This window comes from Arabidopsis thaliana, chromosome 3 (assembly GCF_000001735.4).
Source record: "Arabidopsis thaliana chromosome 3, partial sequence".
NCBI lineage: Eukaryota > Viridiplantae > Streptophyta > Magnoliopsida > Brassicales > Brassicaceae > Arabidopsis > Arabidopsis thaliana.
The window spans coordinates 18261541-18276420 of NC_003074.8; the positions used below are offsets into that span (position 1 = coordinate 18261541).

At 35.0% G+C, this 14880-nt stretch overlaps 3 protein-coding genes and 1 pseudogene across 10 annotated transcripts; 3 read left to right on the forward strand and 1 right to left on the reverse strand.

Annotated features, from left to right (window-relative positions):
- Positions 1–749: 749 nt before the first annotated feature.
- Positions 750–4481, forward strand: iqd21 (IQ-domain 21). Of its 4 annotated transcripts, none has more exons than NM_114785.4 (7): positions 750–1020; positions 1176–1292; positions 2347–2670; positions 3018–3240; positions 3327–3412; positions 3499–3564; positions 3681–4481. In NM_114785.4, the coding sequence occupies exons 2-7, from the start codon at positions 1215–1217 to the stop codon at positions 4317–4319; spliced, it is 1416 nt and encodes a 471-aa protein (NP_566917.1). In that variant the 5' UTR covers positions 750–1020; positions 1176–1214; the 3' UTR covers positions 4320–4481. The 4 variants fall into 4 exon arrangements, with proteins under 4 accessions (NP_566917.1, NP_001190039.1, NP_001319716.1 ...); NM_001203110.1 differs by having other exon boundaries at positions 859–1020; positions 3324–3412; positions 3681–4439; NM_001339406.1 differs by having other exon boundaries at positions 965–1020; positions 1185–1292; positions 3681–4440.
- A 1127-nt stretch (positions 4482–5608) lies between these two features.
- Positions 5609–6731, reverse strand: AT3G49270 (extensin-like protein). 3 transcript variants are annotated; one of them, NM_001084793.1, is made up of 4 exons: positions 6624–6731; positions 6428–6486; positions 5905–6273; positions 5772–5814 (listed from the first exon to the last, which is right to left on the reverse strand). In NM_001084793.1, the coding sequence occupies exons 1-3, from the start codon at positions 6688–6690 to the stop codon at positions 5953–5955; spliced, it is 447 nt and encodes a 148-aa protein (NP_001078262.1). In that variant the 5' UTR covers positions 6691–6731; the 3' UTR covers positions 5772–5814; positions 5905–5952. The 3 variants fall into 3 exon arrangements, with proteins under 3 accessions (NP_190496.2, NP_001078262.1, NP_001078263.1); NM_001084794.1 differs by lacking the exon at positions 5772–5814 and adding an exon at positions 5858–5876 and having other exon boundaries at positions 5958–6273; positions 6624–6730; NM_114786.4 differs by having other exon boundaries at positions 5609–6273; positions 6624–6730.
- Positions 6732–8484: 1753 nt separating this feature from the next.
- Positions 8485–9394, forward strand: AT3G49280 (annotated as a pseudogene; the record flags this gene model as incomplete). Its single annotated transcript has 4 exons — positions 8485–8574; positions 8830–8909; positions 8957–9181; positions 9259–9394.
- A 1348-nt stretch (positions 9395–10742) lies between these two features.
- On the forward strand, positions 10743–13902 carry ABIL2 (ABL interactor-like protein 2). Of its 2 annotated transcripts, none has more exons than NM_114788.4 (10): positions 10743–11266; positions 11803–11944; positions 12210–12292; positions 12383–12533; positions 12646–12745; positions 12814–12906; positions 12991–13033; positions 13123–13214; positions 13291–13415; positions 13508–13902. In NM_114788.4, the coding sequence occupies exons 2-10, from the start codon at positions 11867–11869 to the stop codon at positions 13679–13681; spliced, it is 939 nt and encodes a 312-aa protein (NP_190498.1). In that variant the 5' UTR covers positions 10743–11266; positions 11803–11866; the 3' UTR covers positions 13682–13902. The 2 variants fall into 2 exon arrangements, with proteins under 2 accessions (NP_190498.1, NP_001030832.1); NM_001035755.2 differs by having other exon boundaries at positions 10950–11266; positions 11849–11944; positions 13508–13801.
- The last annotated feature ends 978 nt before the right edge of the window (positions 13903–14880 follow it).

Sequence of the window (14880 nt, forward strand, 5' to 3'; positions counted from 1 at the left end):
AAAGGTGGTCCAATTTTGGAGGTGGTGTAGGTCTTGGGTCCTCATAAAGAAAGTTAGGTCGCCGTTATTAAAACAACTGCACATTTTCATTTTTGTGTTTTTTTTTCTCTCTTTTAATTTACATCTTAAGACAAATGATCGGCATCATTTGATATTTTAATATCAAAGTTTTGTAGTTCTTGAGTAAATTCTGTATGTATACCTAAACGAATGAAACCTTTAAATTTTTCGTTCATTCTTTAAAATGTGTCGGATAAATATTGCTTCTAAACTCATGTTACCAATGTTAATCATATAAATCAGAACTTTATGTATAAATGCATATTATATGCATGTGACCAATAGTTTATTTTAAGCTCGATATAAAGGAAGGATAAATCTCATGAATATATATATTTAAAAATATTTTGTTAAGTAGCATATTTAACCATACAAATAAAAGTATTATTAAAAACTGAATTTTATCAAACTAATTAGTAAATAAGTAAATTTATTTATAGAATATAGTTTTTTTTTGTTTTTAAATATATAAATTCCAAAGTATGTATTGGCTTCAACTTGAATTTCCTCAGATTACACTAGTACATATATATTCGAAATATGGCATCTTCTCATCAAAAATATGTAAACATAATAGGTCCACAAGTCCACAAAATTTAAGAAAAAGTCAAATAATATTTTATATAGGATATAACAAATATGTAAATACAGAATTCGATCATTACAAATGTCAGAAGACTTTATAACAAATGGAAATAAAGGCGATTGGCGTTAAAATAAGAGAAGACAAAAGTAGAAACCTCGTGAACTTCGTAAAAACACTTAACGGCGTTTAACCGAACCCCACGTGACTCCGTTAATGATTTTCATTTTATCGGTGGTGAAATGAGTGAGACATCCTCTCCTTCTCAACTTAAGTCTCTCTGTGACTTCTCTCTCTCACCTCTTCTTATCTCTCTCGTTCTCTTTCTCTAAACTTCAACAATCGCTTCTAATCGTTTGATCACATTGCACAAACATGTAAGTTCCTCAATTAACATATATGTCTAACTTTTATGCATGTTGTTGTATGTATGACAATGTTATACATTTTTGGTTTTGGCTACAATTGGAATTGGTTTTGCTATTGGTGTAATTACAGCTATTTTTGGGAATCTTTAAACATAATGTTTCAGTATTAATAGAGCTTATGATCAAAGAGTGTTGCCGGAAATATGGGGAAGAAAGGGAGTGGTGGATGGTTCTCGACGGTGAAGAAGAAAGTCTTCAAATCCTCTCCTAAAGACTCCAAGGTTCTAATCACACCTTTAATTACTATTTTTATTTTGTCAACCACCATTATATATACATATATTTATGTATGACAACGTATTAAAGAAAATTAGGACACTTAAGTGGGATGTGTAGAAGTATATATGAGGATCTTCATGAAAACATATCCTAGCTTAAAGAAAGATAGAACTATAGTAATCAAATTACAAATATGCATAACGTTTCAAGTGATTTTAGCATTGCTAACAAAACATAACTTTAATAATAAGATATAACTAATACGACCGCATAACTACTTTTTCATAAGTAAGCAATTTGGTTTAGTGTCTTTTTCTTCTTGATTGAAAGCAATTTTCCATACTAATTACATAAATAACATTTTTTTTTGCATTGAACACTTTTTTCTTATTTTTCTACCTATTTAATAGGATTCGTAAGATATATTTATGCATATTATAGCTTAAAAGAGGAAAAAACAATATACGATCTTTCATCTTATAAATGTATGACAAGTTGAGTTACAAAAAGTAAATGTTTAGACCGTATATACTTATTAATTAAAAGCCGAAAAAGATTGGTCCCCTTGTGAAAGAGATAGACTAAGAAGGCTCCTTATAAGAGCATCTAAATATGATTTTTGTGACACCGAAAAAAATCTTTTTTCCATCTCCCAATTTTCATGTGCATTGCTTTGTTCCCTCACCATCACTCCACCCCATTTATTTCCCCACCTATAGATATATACATTAAATTTATTTCATAAACTTGTATCTATAGATAGTCATATCTTCACATTACCATAATATAGAGGTTCTCTTTTTACCACTATCCAAAGTCCCCACAATCTTTATCATCTTTTTATATATTTTGGATCTCAACTCTAGCCCTTTTCTATTGGTTCTCAAAATTTATTATAGACATATAGTAAAAACAAATGTTAAATACTTTGGACGTAAACATTAAAACTAAAAAGGAAGTAATCATAAGCCAACAAGTTTATTAAGATGGAAATTATTCAAATGTTAGATTACTGTTATTATGTGAATATGTCACACTTAATTTACTTACATGCAGAGAGAGAACAACATTGGTAGTAATAACGCCGACATATGGCAGCAGCAGCATGATACGCAAGAAGTCGTGTCGTTTGAACATTTTCCGGCGGAAAGTTCACCGGAGATCTCCCATGACGTCGAGAGCACAGCATCTACTCCAGCAACTAATGTTGGAGACAGAAAACACGCTATGGCTGTAGCTATAGCCACTGCAGCTGCTGCCGAAGCCGCGGTTGCAGCCGCACAAGCTGCCGCTAAAGTCGTTCGACTTGCCGGCTACAACCGCCAGACGGAGGAAGATAGCGCCGCCGTGCTAATCCAATCGCACTATAGGGGTTATTTGGTAATTTTCTATCCCTAAATTTTACTATCAAATCATTTCCAACTCTCATTTGTCAATAACATGCACCCTCGAATATAACCATTTTACAATCAAATTTTACCACTTCTCTTACCCACAAAAATCGAAATGCATTTTGCCTAGAATCCGTTATGACTATAATTCATTTCAGTATTATCGCTAAACCGGTTTTAGTGGAATTTCGTGTTTTAGTATACACAATTTATTGACTAAATTTGTTTTTGTTTTTTTTTCATTGTAAACTTGCAGTAATGCCAAACCAGAAATCTTAAGAAACATTCTAGGTTATTCAAATTATGACCGGTTTTGTGTTTTTTTTTTCTTTCTAGGCGAGACGAGCACTTCGTGCCTTAAAAGGACTAGTTAGGCTACAAGCATTGGTCCGTGGCAACCACGTACGAAAACAGGCACAGATGACTATGAAATGTATGCAAGCATTGGTTCGTGTCCAAGGCCGAGTCAGAGCAAGAAGACTCCAAGTGGCTCATGACCGGTTTAAGAAACAGTTTGAGGAAGAAGAGAAGCGGTCCGGGATGGAAAAACCGAACAAGGGTATTGATATCAATACATACTAAATCACCCAATATGTATGTACATCTATAATTAGTGGTGAACCTAATATTTGTATGGTTAAGTAGGGTTTGCGAATCTCAAAACGGAACGAGAGAAGCCGAAGAAATTACATGAAGTGAATCGAACCAGTCTGTACCAAACTCAAGGAAAGGTAATGATGAAAAATCTTAGGTACTATTTTGCTCACGTTTCAATGTTTTTCTTTTAAGTAATTACACTATTGGCATATCTTTTTAGGAAAAAGAGAGGAGTGAAGGAATGATGAAAAGAGAGAGGGCTCTAGCTTATGCGTACACTTACCAGGTTGGTCGCCACTCTGTTTCTGTTAGAGAAAAATTCCCTCTTAATTGTCATAAAATATGCTATGCATTATAGGTCCTTAAACATCTTTCATAATAGTTTTGGTTTTCATATTGAAGCGCCAAATGCAACACACAAATAGTGAAGAAGGGATTGGGCTTTCTTCTAATGGGCCTGATAGAAACCAATGGGCTTGGAATTGGCTTGACCATTGGATGTCTTCCCAGCCATACACTGGCCGTCAAACTGGTCCGGGTCCCGGTCCCGGACAGTACAATCCTCCTCCGTATCCGCCTTTTCCGACAGCTGCGGCAACCACCACATCTGATGATGTATCGGAGAAGACGGTGGAAATGGACGTGACCACTCCGACTAGCCTCAAGGGCAATATAATCGGGCTTATTGATCGAGAGTATATAGACTTAGGATCATATAGACAAGGCCATAAGCAACGGAAAAGCCCAACCCATATACCAAGCTATATGGCTCCAACCGCATCTGCTAAGGCTAAAGTTCGAGATCAAGGCCCAACCGTCAAACTACAAGGAACTTCGTTTATGCCGTATTGGAACTCCTCGACCAAAAACGGGTCGGTTAATGGATCAGGTTGTGATTCGTCAAGTTCAGGTGGAGCAATAACAACTGGTTATCCCGGTCCTAGGAGTCCGAACCCAAAATCGGATATCCGACGTAAACCGGTTAGTCCTAGTCAAAGTCCTACCGGGTTTGGAAAGAGAGGCTGGAGGCATGATCATTAGAAGAAAGTATATGTAATCTTGAATAAAAACTTACATGTGTGGTTGGTTAATTATCTTGTTTGAAATATATTTTCCCTGTTACATAATTGTATATGACATTAATAATTGAACATGTCTTCTCAAGTTTTTAACGTCGCGGTCAAAATCTACTTTGATTTCCTTAAATAAGGTCATATCGGATTGGTTTGGTTGAACCGAATATACCAGGAGTATATGGCCAACAAAATAAGCTCAATGAGCATACAAAACTTGGAAGGAGGCTAAAGAGTTAGTTTTGGTAAAAGAAAACCTTAATGTCCTCACATCACGTGGTTAACTTAAAGAATGCTCACATCTCCGGATACATTGTAAACTATTTGATAGATCTTTCCCATGCAAAGTAAACAGATCTCTAGAATACACATGTGTAGAGTTGTCTTCGAGTTATGCGCAAACGAGAAGACTAGTCATGAAGTGACTCCAATCCCAACAGAGGCTTTGAGTCTTTGGCATTACAAGGAGAAGAGTGAAGACTCTCACTCAAAGACAAGGACGTCACGCGCTTGTTGCCTACAAAGGAACTGTGTTGTTTTAGATCTAGCTTTAATGTTAGAACATTTCAGGAAAACTTGGGGACAAAGTGCAGAAAGTAGTTGAGTTGAGGGTGTGTTTGGGAGCTAGTAGATTCGTGCCTTGTTGTTGTACAAGCACAAGAGAGAGCTTGTTGCCTAGAAAGGAACTGTGTCGTTTTAGATCTAGTTTTAATGTTAGAACATTTCAGGAAAACTGGGGACAAAGTTCATAAAGTAGTTGAGTTGAGGGTGTGTGGGAGCTAGTAGATTCGTGTCTTGTTATTGTACAAGCACAAGAGAGAGCTCGTTACAAACCTTATTCTAGTGGATTCCGGGACAACAAGTTTCCCGGCGTGAATAGGGTTTCATTCAGAGACCCGAACACGTTAAAGTCTCGATCTTGCACTTTACTTTCTCTCCATATTTCTTTGTTTCTTGTTCTGTTTTCTAGTTCTCTTCAAAGTTCTTTACAAACGAGTGTTAATCAAAGAGATAGAGTGAGTTTATTCCGCAAAGACATGAGTTTTATCAACTCTAAACCTCACAACATGAGATCCTAATATTGAAAACTATAAAGATAAAACTCGTGAACTTTCTCGATGAGTTGTAATCTTTTTAAAAAATCTATGATTGCCTTTTCAGATTCCTTATAAAGAACAAACAAAATTCTAAAAGATAAATAAACATATATGTAGACAGTTTATTAGTGTTTTCAAAACCAAATTGATGAAAATGATCTGCAGATGAAATTTCTTGGTTCACAAGTTTATTAACTTGATTATTTAAGAAGAAAAAAAAATTCAATGATTCAAAGTTTGAATTCTTTTACCGAAAGTAAAAATGCAAACAATTGACCAATTCTTTGACCAAGTTTATTATAGCTTATTATTGATTAGTTTGACAGTTACACATCATATTTTCATCTCTACTTCATCATCATAATTCTTAGTTCATCCGCGGTGGCGGTGGCGACAAACGAATAACACGGTTTATTGTCTGATCGTGGCTTGGGTTTGGGTATGTTTTCGGATAACCCATCATCCGCGGTGGCGGGGCGACAAACGAATAACACGGTTTGTTGTCTAACCGCGGCTTGGGTTTGGGTATGCTTTCGGATAATCCATCATCCGTGGTGGCGGTGGCGACAAACGAATAACACGGTTTATTGTCTGATCGTGGCTTGGGTTTGGGTCTTTTTTCGGATAATCCATCATCCGTGGTGGCGGTGGCGACAAACGAATAACACGGTTTGTTGTCTGACCGCGGCTTGGGTTTGGGTATGTTTTCGGATAATCCATCATCCGCGATGGCGGTGGCCGCGTAGGACGACCCCAACCGTTTGTTGTCTGATCGTGGCTTGGGTTTGTGCCTGTTTCCATCATTTTCGGAATACTCTCTTCAACCTACATTATTTTTTTGGTTTGGTGAAAAAATTCACGATGGTTATCATATACAGATCTATTTTGAAGTGAGTGAAAATGTTGATTATTAATCAGAGAGAAAATTAAAATCTATGACAAATGTGAAATGTACATTTTGGTTAATGATACTGCTTACCATATTTAGTGAATATTGGTCGGTGTGAGGAACTCCATCTTCATGGCTCTCTCCAAACCCTAAAAGCGAAAATGGAATTCAATAAACAACCATATTAATAGATTATAATTGTGAAAATGGTAATAATCAGAATAGATCTTTGATATTAAAAATGTAAGACTATCTAATTAGATGATATAAAACATTCTCAAATTACTTGAAGAACACAATGGAAGAAGGAGCAAGAACGACATGAGAACCACCAGCTGCATCTTTGAAAACATGTTTTTTTTTCCGAGAAAAAATATATATTTTGGTTTTGTTGTTTGGAAGAAGAACGCATGCTTCTCTATATATAGTAGACATAGTTCGTAGGCCAATGAACGCATACTGGCAGATGCGGACGTACAGCATGGGGAAAGTAGGCACGTGCCTACTGTTTTTTGTTCTCCCTCGAATAGCTATATAAATTAAGACCATCTCCATCAGGCTAATACTGCGTGGGTTTCTCAACAATATTATTTTAATCAATTTATAATAATTAAGTTATTTATTTAAATTTTAAACTATAAAAAAAAAGAATTGGGCCATTAATATAAAGACACGTGGAAAGATATTATCTCTAAGTTTCTCAAACTAGAAACGTGTCTGACTCTCTCTCCTATTTTTTCATTATTTTATATTTTTTTGTCTCCAGATACTCTCTCAGATACTCCCGATGGAGATGCTCTAACAAAACAATTCAAGTAAAATCAAGAAGTGCTTTAGTCCAATTTTTTATTTATTTCACAACCATATAAATTTTATTTTTTATCCAAAATTTTATAAAACCCAATAGACCATTGAAACGATGATTGGCCTACCATCATCGACCTTATTTTTATAGAAACAAAATTTCTTTCTCATTGATTCATCGTAATACTATTTAGTATTTATTTTTAATATATGTAGCTATATAATTGTACTCTGGATTAAAAAAACATATTCTGGATCTTCCACTGTCTACTGGTGGGAAAATGGCTAAGTAAAGTAACTATGCACTACACATTTACTACAATTCAAACTAAATGTTTTGGTCCAAGATTTTCGTCTCTGAGAATTAACATATTAATAGTGGAACATGTCATCTCAAGTTTTTAATGTCACGGTATTATACCACCAAACGACGAGCATAAACAACTTGGAAGGAGGCTGATCGAGGAGTTAGTTTGGTAAAAAGACAATTCCATAATCCATAAAAGAAAACCTTGATGTCCTGTTTCTCATGGTTAACTCAAAGAACGCTCACATCTCTTTATAGTGAGAACAAGTGTAGTTGCGGAATGGAAGAGTCCGTGAGTATGGGAACTAGGCAGCCCCATCTTGACGTGAATCTGTGGCCAACGAGACCACGAGATAGTGATGACCAAACTTGAGAGGAGTATGACCAGGAAAAAAAAGATGGTCCCTTGTCTCTACTTGTTCACTACAAAATACACAATTACTACTCGCTCCCACATTCCACTTTACCAATCTATCTCACGTAGCTAGGCCATTATGATTAGTAATTTTGAAATAGAGCTTAGATGTGAAGTTAGGGAACCATACATCCTTGTACCAATCAAAAATTGGATTTACTTGCTGAAATCAAATGCTGTGTGTCTTGCGAAGCAAACTTACAAGTGAATGAGTCATTTTTTCCTTCTCCAAAGAGGTTGATCCTTGCCGGTTGGTAACTTGTTTCTTCTCCATGGAAAAAAATGTCCGTAAGTTATTACTATTGAAACTAGGTCCGTCTTAATCTATGGGACGATCTTAGGCAAAACCAGTAAAATGTTAAAGTTTCTTACTAATTTTTTTTTATCCAAACATTGGACATTTTTACTCTAACAAAAATTTTGAAATTGTTTTTGAACTTATGGCAAAAGCGAAGGTGGTTTAGGGCTACGATCAATTGAGGAGGCAAATAAAGTCTGCATATTGAAGCTAATATGGAGAATTCTTTCAGCGAGAAGTTCATTATGGGTTGATTGGGTTAAAAAACACCTCATAAGAGACGGCTCATTTTGGGCAGTGAAAGATAACACAACTAGCGGGTCATGGATGTGGAGGAAGATGCTGAAGTATCGGGAACAAGCAAAGATGTTCCACAAGGTGGAAGTGAAGAATGGGGACACAACTTCCTTTTGGTATGATTCATGGAGCTCAATGGGTGTCATCTATGAAAAGTTAGGAGATAGAGGCTGCATAGATATGGGAATTCCAAAAAACAGTATGCTTAGTGAAGCGATAAGTAAACCCCGAACAAGAAACCATCGACAAAGCTTCGTGAACCTCATTGAAGTTGAACTGCAAAACCTGCGAACAAATAGGCGAGAAACAGAACATGATATACCACTATGGAGAGGAAAAATGACTGCTACAGAAAGAATTTTGTATCCAAGGAGACGTGGCTGCAGATTCGTTCAACAAGGCCAGAGATGCAGGACTACAAAGCGATATGGTTCTCGGATGCAACTCCGAAGTATGCGTTTGTCACTTGGTTGGTGGTGAAGAATAGAATTGCAACAGGGAGAGAATGCTGAAATGGAACAAAAACGTGGGTACTAGCTGTCTTCTCTGCAACTATCCTTTGGAGACAAGAGAACATTTATTTTTCCAATGCCCTTATTCGAGAACGGTGTGGAGTGAACTGGCGGGAAGACTACTAGCTAGCAAATATACGGACAATTGGCTAGATATCATGAAGGAGTTAGTGAGTAAAGATCTTGACGCCACTACAAGGATTGTGCTTCGGTATGTGTTTCAAAACACGATACATTCTATATGGAGAGAGAGAAATGAGAGAAGACATGGAGAGACGCGCCATCGAGGACGGAGAAGATAATCAGGCTAATCGACAAAAACATAAGGAATCGATTAAGCACGCTAAGGGTGAGAGGTGAAGAGAAGTACCCAAGAGGAATCCAAGTGTGGTTTGCTTCAAGGCAAGATCAAAATCAAGGATAGATAAGATACACATTTGATCTATTTTTTTTAAAAAAGTTTGCATTTATATGTATAAACAGTTTATTTTTCTTTGAATATAATTTAACATTAAATTTTTTAAAAAAAAATGCCTATGTTGCCTACTCTTAGAGAAGCGCATAATGTATCTTTGGACTTTCGACAAGACCAAAAGTTCGACTCACACGATGTTTTTATAACAAATTTTAACCAAAACGACGTTGTTTTATAATATATATGATGTTATATAGTCTGTTAAAGTTGAGTCTTATATTGCAGCCTTTGCAGGTGGAGAATAAATTTACCAAAAAAATTAAAAGTTGTGAATATTTATTTGCAATTTTTCTTCGCTTTAGAAGTTTTTAAAAATTAGTATTATTAAACCGTAGTATTATTGAAAAATAATACTTTTTAGTTTTTAAAAAATGTTTCACACATGCAAGAATTTGAAGAAAAATCCGACTGCTAACCAAAATACTAAAATAGCGAATTAAACATGGGACTCATAACTTTTGTATTAAATGACTAAACTAAAAAAGATGCAATTGAAAGAAAATGAATTGCATGTTTAATTGGTTGCACCAAAAAGTTTGTTTGGTGATAGGAAATAACTGATGATATAAATTTTCACAAAATGACGACCGCTCCACCATAGTAACTACTCAAAATTTGTCAGTGATAATGAGCATGACAAACATGATTTATAAAGACACGGCGAGTCCCCAACACCTGCAGCTCAACTAATCAAGTTTCTTGATATATGATACGCAACAAATTATCTTCAGTCCGTCGTCGGGATCCACACAAATACGAGGATGGACTTCGGTTATGGTTCGCCTCTAGGAACTAGTTGTTTCAATCTCTTTACAAATCTTTTCTCAAAATAACATTTAAAATAAGGTTGCATTCATTGTACAAAGGTTTTTTGGTTGAATAAATTTTAAATTCATTCAAAAAAAAACATGATTTATAATCATGGAACTATAGTTACTATTTTAAAAAGTAATAAAGAACTACATGGTTATCCAAAGACGTGCGTCCCTTAATCATTGCATGTTTTTTCAATTTTTATCTTTTGTCTCAAAAGTTATTTTGTTAAAAATGTAATGAAATTGTTATCCTAGATATACTCATGTTACAGACCACACGATCGTAAGCTTGTTAGTTAAAAAAAAAAACACTATTATGCCTACTTTATTAAAAAAAATCTAAGAGTCCACTCAAAAGTCAAAACACTCCAAACTCGCCTACCAAAAAAAAAAAAAATCACTCCAAACTTAAAATCCACTAAAATGAACCAAAATGCTTAGTACAAGATATCATCTTAATTGCAATCGAACTACCTAATGCATTTGATTCAATATCTTGTTTCTTTTAAGTTTTAACTATCCACAAAGCCATGACTTGGGAATGTGATTGATCGATAAAACTTTTTCATTTGATTCAATATCATTTTACTAACTATTCGGTTATTTTAAAAAGTTCGGTTCGGATGCGGTTTTGTTTTTACGGTTCGGTTCATTCGGTTATTTGCTTACCGATTTTTCTGCAAGAGAGCGCGTTTCGTTTGTCTCCGCAAACGATGGGACAAAGTGGGTTAAGTCTGAGGTTGTTTCTTCGACTTGTCTCTCTAGTCTCTATACCAACAACACTCAACGAGACAAGACCATCATCATCACTCACTTCCTTCCTTCCTTCAAATCTCAACTAAATCAATAGACATTCCTCTCTTTGTCTCTCTCTATCCAAATTTGAACTGTAACTGTCTTCAAAATCTTCATTTTTCTCAGACAAATTGGATCTCTCCTTGGAGCAGAAACACCCATTAAAGGAACAATAGAGAGAGTTTTGGATTGAATAATCACAGTTCCACAGGTTTCCTTCCACTCTCATTATCTTAAATTTCACTTAAAGGTCGAAACTTTTGGTCCACTGGTTTCATTATCTTCTTTTAAACACATCAATTTGTTTAGGATTTAACTTGTGATTTTGAATTGGTTTTACTACTTCTCCTCTCTCGATTTAGCAAGTTAAAAGCTTTTTTTTTTTTAGTGTTCTTGAGGGTTTTAGGGTACAATTTTGTTTCCTCAGGACTGGGTTTTGCTTTCTTGTTTCATATGTGTTTTATTGTTCTTGATGAATTCATTGTACATTATAAAATATTGTCTCAGCTATTGGTACACAGTTTTCTTTCTCCCTGGGAATTGTTTGTTAATTTTTAATAGAGTACTAATAAAAGATTAGAAAATCTGTGGTTACTTTAGAGAGCTGTGGATTCTACTTGTTTGTTTGTTTCTTCTTATTGGATTAGTTATGGAGCAAAGTAAAAGCCTTGTTCATTTTCTTTGTTCATATGTAATAAAAACAACTAGTGATATACAAGTGTTCTTGGAAAATCTTGAATGAAACAGCTTTGAAGAAGACTGAGGTTTATCTTCCTCTCTGTTGAAAAAATAGAAGACTGCAGTGGCTACAATGCCTGCGTCACATGAAGCTTCAAATTACGATGAGGTTTCTATGCAGCAAAGTATGCTCTTCTCTGATGGTCTTCAGGTAGATTCTGAATTTGCAAAATATTGCCTAGTTTCTGATAAATTGTTCAAATCTCCATCTGACTTAGAAGGACAATGCTATAATACCAAGCACATACTATCTTTCTATATGTGAAACCGATGACAAAAGTAAAATGATAATTAATGGTCTCTGTGATTGAAGATCCAAGTGTTGTTACAATGCTGAATCATATCTTGTTTTCTAAAATCTTTGTAGGTTTATTTGACAATTAATTGAAAGGTTTTCTGCTCTTTTATTTCCTCAGGACTTGAAGAATCTGCGAGCGCAGTTGTATTCAGCAGCCGAGTATTTCGAACTATCTTACACAACCGATGATAAAAAGCAGATGTGAGTTAGTATTAAGCAGCGCTTCAGATTTATTGTGTCACAAAAAATTTCTTGGTTTTTCTCAGTAGTTGTTTCTCATGTTAAGTGCAGTGTTGTAGAGACACTGAAAGACTACGCTGTGAAGGCTCTGGTGAATACAGTTGACCATTTAGGCTCTGTTACATATAAAGTGAATGACTTTATCGATGAAAAAGTCGATGAAGTATCAGAGACCGAGCTGCGAGTATCTTGCATCGAACAGGTATAAAAAAGCTCCTAAAAACTTGTATTTATCCGTGAAGGTTTCTTTTTGGGGTTACTAAGTTGTAATTTTGTGTTTATGTTGGGAAAAATAACAATGGGATGGTGGTTAGAGGCTAAGAATGTGCCAAGAGTATATGGATCATGAAGGGCGTTCACAGCAATCACTTGTTATTGACACTCCAAAGTTCCATAAACGATACATCTTACCCGGTAAATTCTCTCTTTCTCGCACTCGGGTTAGAAATTTTCGATACTCACTAAGATGCAATCTTTATCAGCGGGTGAAATTATGACTGCTACAAATCTTGAAAAGCTTAAGTACTTTGGAAGCAGTTTAGAGGATGCAGATGATTGGAACCAATTCCGAAATGGTGAGTTTGTATCTTCTATGTTTCTGTTGTACACAATCCAAGATTCAAGATTTCTTACTAACTGATTGGTTTGCTCTTTTATAGCTGTTCGTGCTACAATCCGGGAAACGCCTCCACCACCTGTTAGGTAAATTATCCAAACGCTTGCTCAAGAAATAACACAACACACATTTTCAAACACAAGAACAAAACAATGAGACCTGATTGTCTTTGCAGAAAATCAACATCTCAGAGTTCATCTCCACGGCAACCACCTCAACGATCAGCAACCTTTTCGTTTACCTCTACCATTCCAAAGAAAGAACAAGGTAAACACCACAATCGCTTGGTTTTTTTCCGCTCGATACTCGATCCTTTATACATGTTTTCGTGTGATATAATCAGATAAGAGATCAGTTTCACCGCATCGGTTTCCACTACTAAGATCTGGATCAGTCGCTACCAGGAAGTCAGCATCAATCAGCCGACCAACGACACCAAGCAAGAGCAGATCTATAACTCCTATACGGGTATAAAAAGCTTCCATTGGAACAAAACTCCACCAGAAAATGTGTTTCATCAATTTACCTCTTCTTGATTCTTCTTCTTTTGCATTTTCCAGTATCCATCAGAACCAAGAAGATCGGCTTCGGTCCGAGTCGCATTCGAGAAAGATAACCAGAAAGAAACAGAGCAGCAACAACCGAGCAAGAGCAAACGATTGCTCAAGGCTTTGCTTAGTCGACGCAAAACCAAGAAAGATGACACTCTCTACACTTTCTTGGACGAATACTGAAATGCCAATACCGGTTTTTATTTGTGCAAGCGCTTTACTAAACCGGAAAATTGTGGATTTCCTATTTTTTCTTTTATTTTTCTATATTATATTTTATAATATAAATACACAAACTATACCAAAACATCGAATTTTTACCCATACAAAAGTCATAATCATGATTCGTGTTGTTATGAGATATAAAATTTCACGATCTGTACATCTTCTCGATTTGATATACTATGGTCATAGATTCGATCATTAGCACCAAAGGGATATATATTATATATATTAGACATATACATATTAACATATATAAGAGAAAAATTTAACATAATACATTTACAACCAATCGTAAATGCTACGTTGCATGTCTATTGACACCCATCGGGACATGCTTTGTTTTTCGGATATACGACATGCATGACGGGCTCTTGGTGTATCTGCATCACATGCCGAAGAAACAAGAAAGTGAGGATGTTCAAAATTTTATTCATTTGTAGGTGGAACTTTGTTACGAAGAAAGAGATCGAATGAAAAAAAAAATGTTTGAGTTTCGTAACTTATAAATAATCTTATGGTTCAGTCAAATATATGGTAATCTAATGGTAAAAAACAATGTTGAGTTTCACAAAAACATGTGTCAAGTAGAGATTCCTTTTCTTTTTTTTTGGCAAGTAGAGTTTGGTTGATTGAATATAAAGTAGCTATAATATCCAGAAAAGCTTACATTAAGGATCCTTTTTTTTTTTTTTTTTTGATGGAAGAATTAGTAATTTTTTGTATAACTATTGAAGGTTGAACATGTATAGGTAATTTACATATACAATAGTTGAATGTCATTACTAATAATAATATAAATCTTAAGTACTAATTTTATTATTAACTATACCATAATATGGTATATTGATGTTATTAGATATAGTAAATTTACAATTGATAAAGTAGTGGATGCCTTTTTCTCTTTTGGTTCCATATGGTAGATCATTTATGTACATCATAAAAATATTCACCAAATAATAAGTACTTTGGATGAATACATATATTAATATATTATGAAGTGCTTTTGAACTCTTTGGATCTTATATTTAATTATTATGCATAGGTTTCAACGGTAGATCAAAAGTTTCAACCTTTTATTAATGGTGCATCAGTTTTAGTTGTGAGATGTAGGAAAATCATATGGGTGGCAGTAATGTTTATACGTTACAGTAATGTGT

What these genes read in the sequence shown, in the direction of transcription:
- AT3G49270 (NM_001084794.1), bottom strand. Translation starts at nt 6,690, where the DNA reads ATGTTTTCAAAGATGCAGCTGGTGGTTCTCATGTCGTTCTTGCTCCTT. An exon ending in TCTTCCATTGTGTTCTTCAA is followed by an intron (nt 6,487 to 6,623) that starts GTAATTTGAGAA and finishes TTTCGCTTTTAG; the next exon opens with GGTTTGGAGAGAGCCATGAA. An exon ending in ACCAATATTCACTAAATATG is followed by an intron (nt 6,274 to 6,427) that starts GTAAGCAGTATC and finishes AAAATAATGTAG; the next exon opens with GTTGAAGAGAGTATTCCGAA.
- ABIL2 (NM_114788.4), top strand. Translation starts at nt 11,867, where the DNA reads ATGCCTGCGTCACATGAAGCTTCAAATTACGATGAGGTTTCTATGCAG. An exon ending in TAAACGATACATCTTACCCG is followed by an intron (nt 12,746 to 12,813) that starts GTAAATTCTCTC and finishes AATCTTTATCAG; the next exon opens with CGGGTGAAATTATGACTGCT. An exon ending in CATTCCAAAGAAAGAACAAG is followed by an intron (nt 13,215 to 13,290) that starts GTAAACACCACA and finishes TGATATAATCAG; the next exon opens with ATAAGAGATCAGTTTCACCG.
- iqd21 (NM_001203110.1), top strand. Translation starts at nt 1,215, where the DNA reads ATGGGGAAGAAAGGGAGTGGTGGATGGTTCTCGACGGTGAAGAAGAAA. An exon ending in CGCACTATAGGGGTTATTTG is followed by an intron (nt 2,671 to 3,017) that starts GTAATTTTCTAT and finishes TTTTCTTTCTAG; the next exon opens with GCGAGACGAGCACTTCGTGC. An exon ending in TGTACCAAACTCAAGGAAAG is followed by an intron (nt 3,413 to 3,498) that starts GTAATGATGAAA and finishes ATATCTTTTTAG; the next exon opens with GAAAAAGAGAGGAGTGAAGG.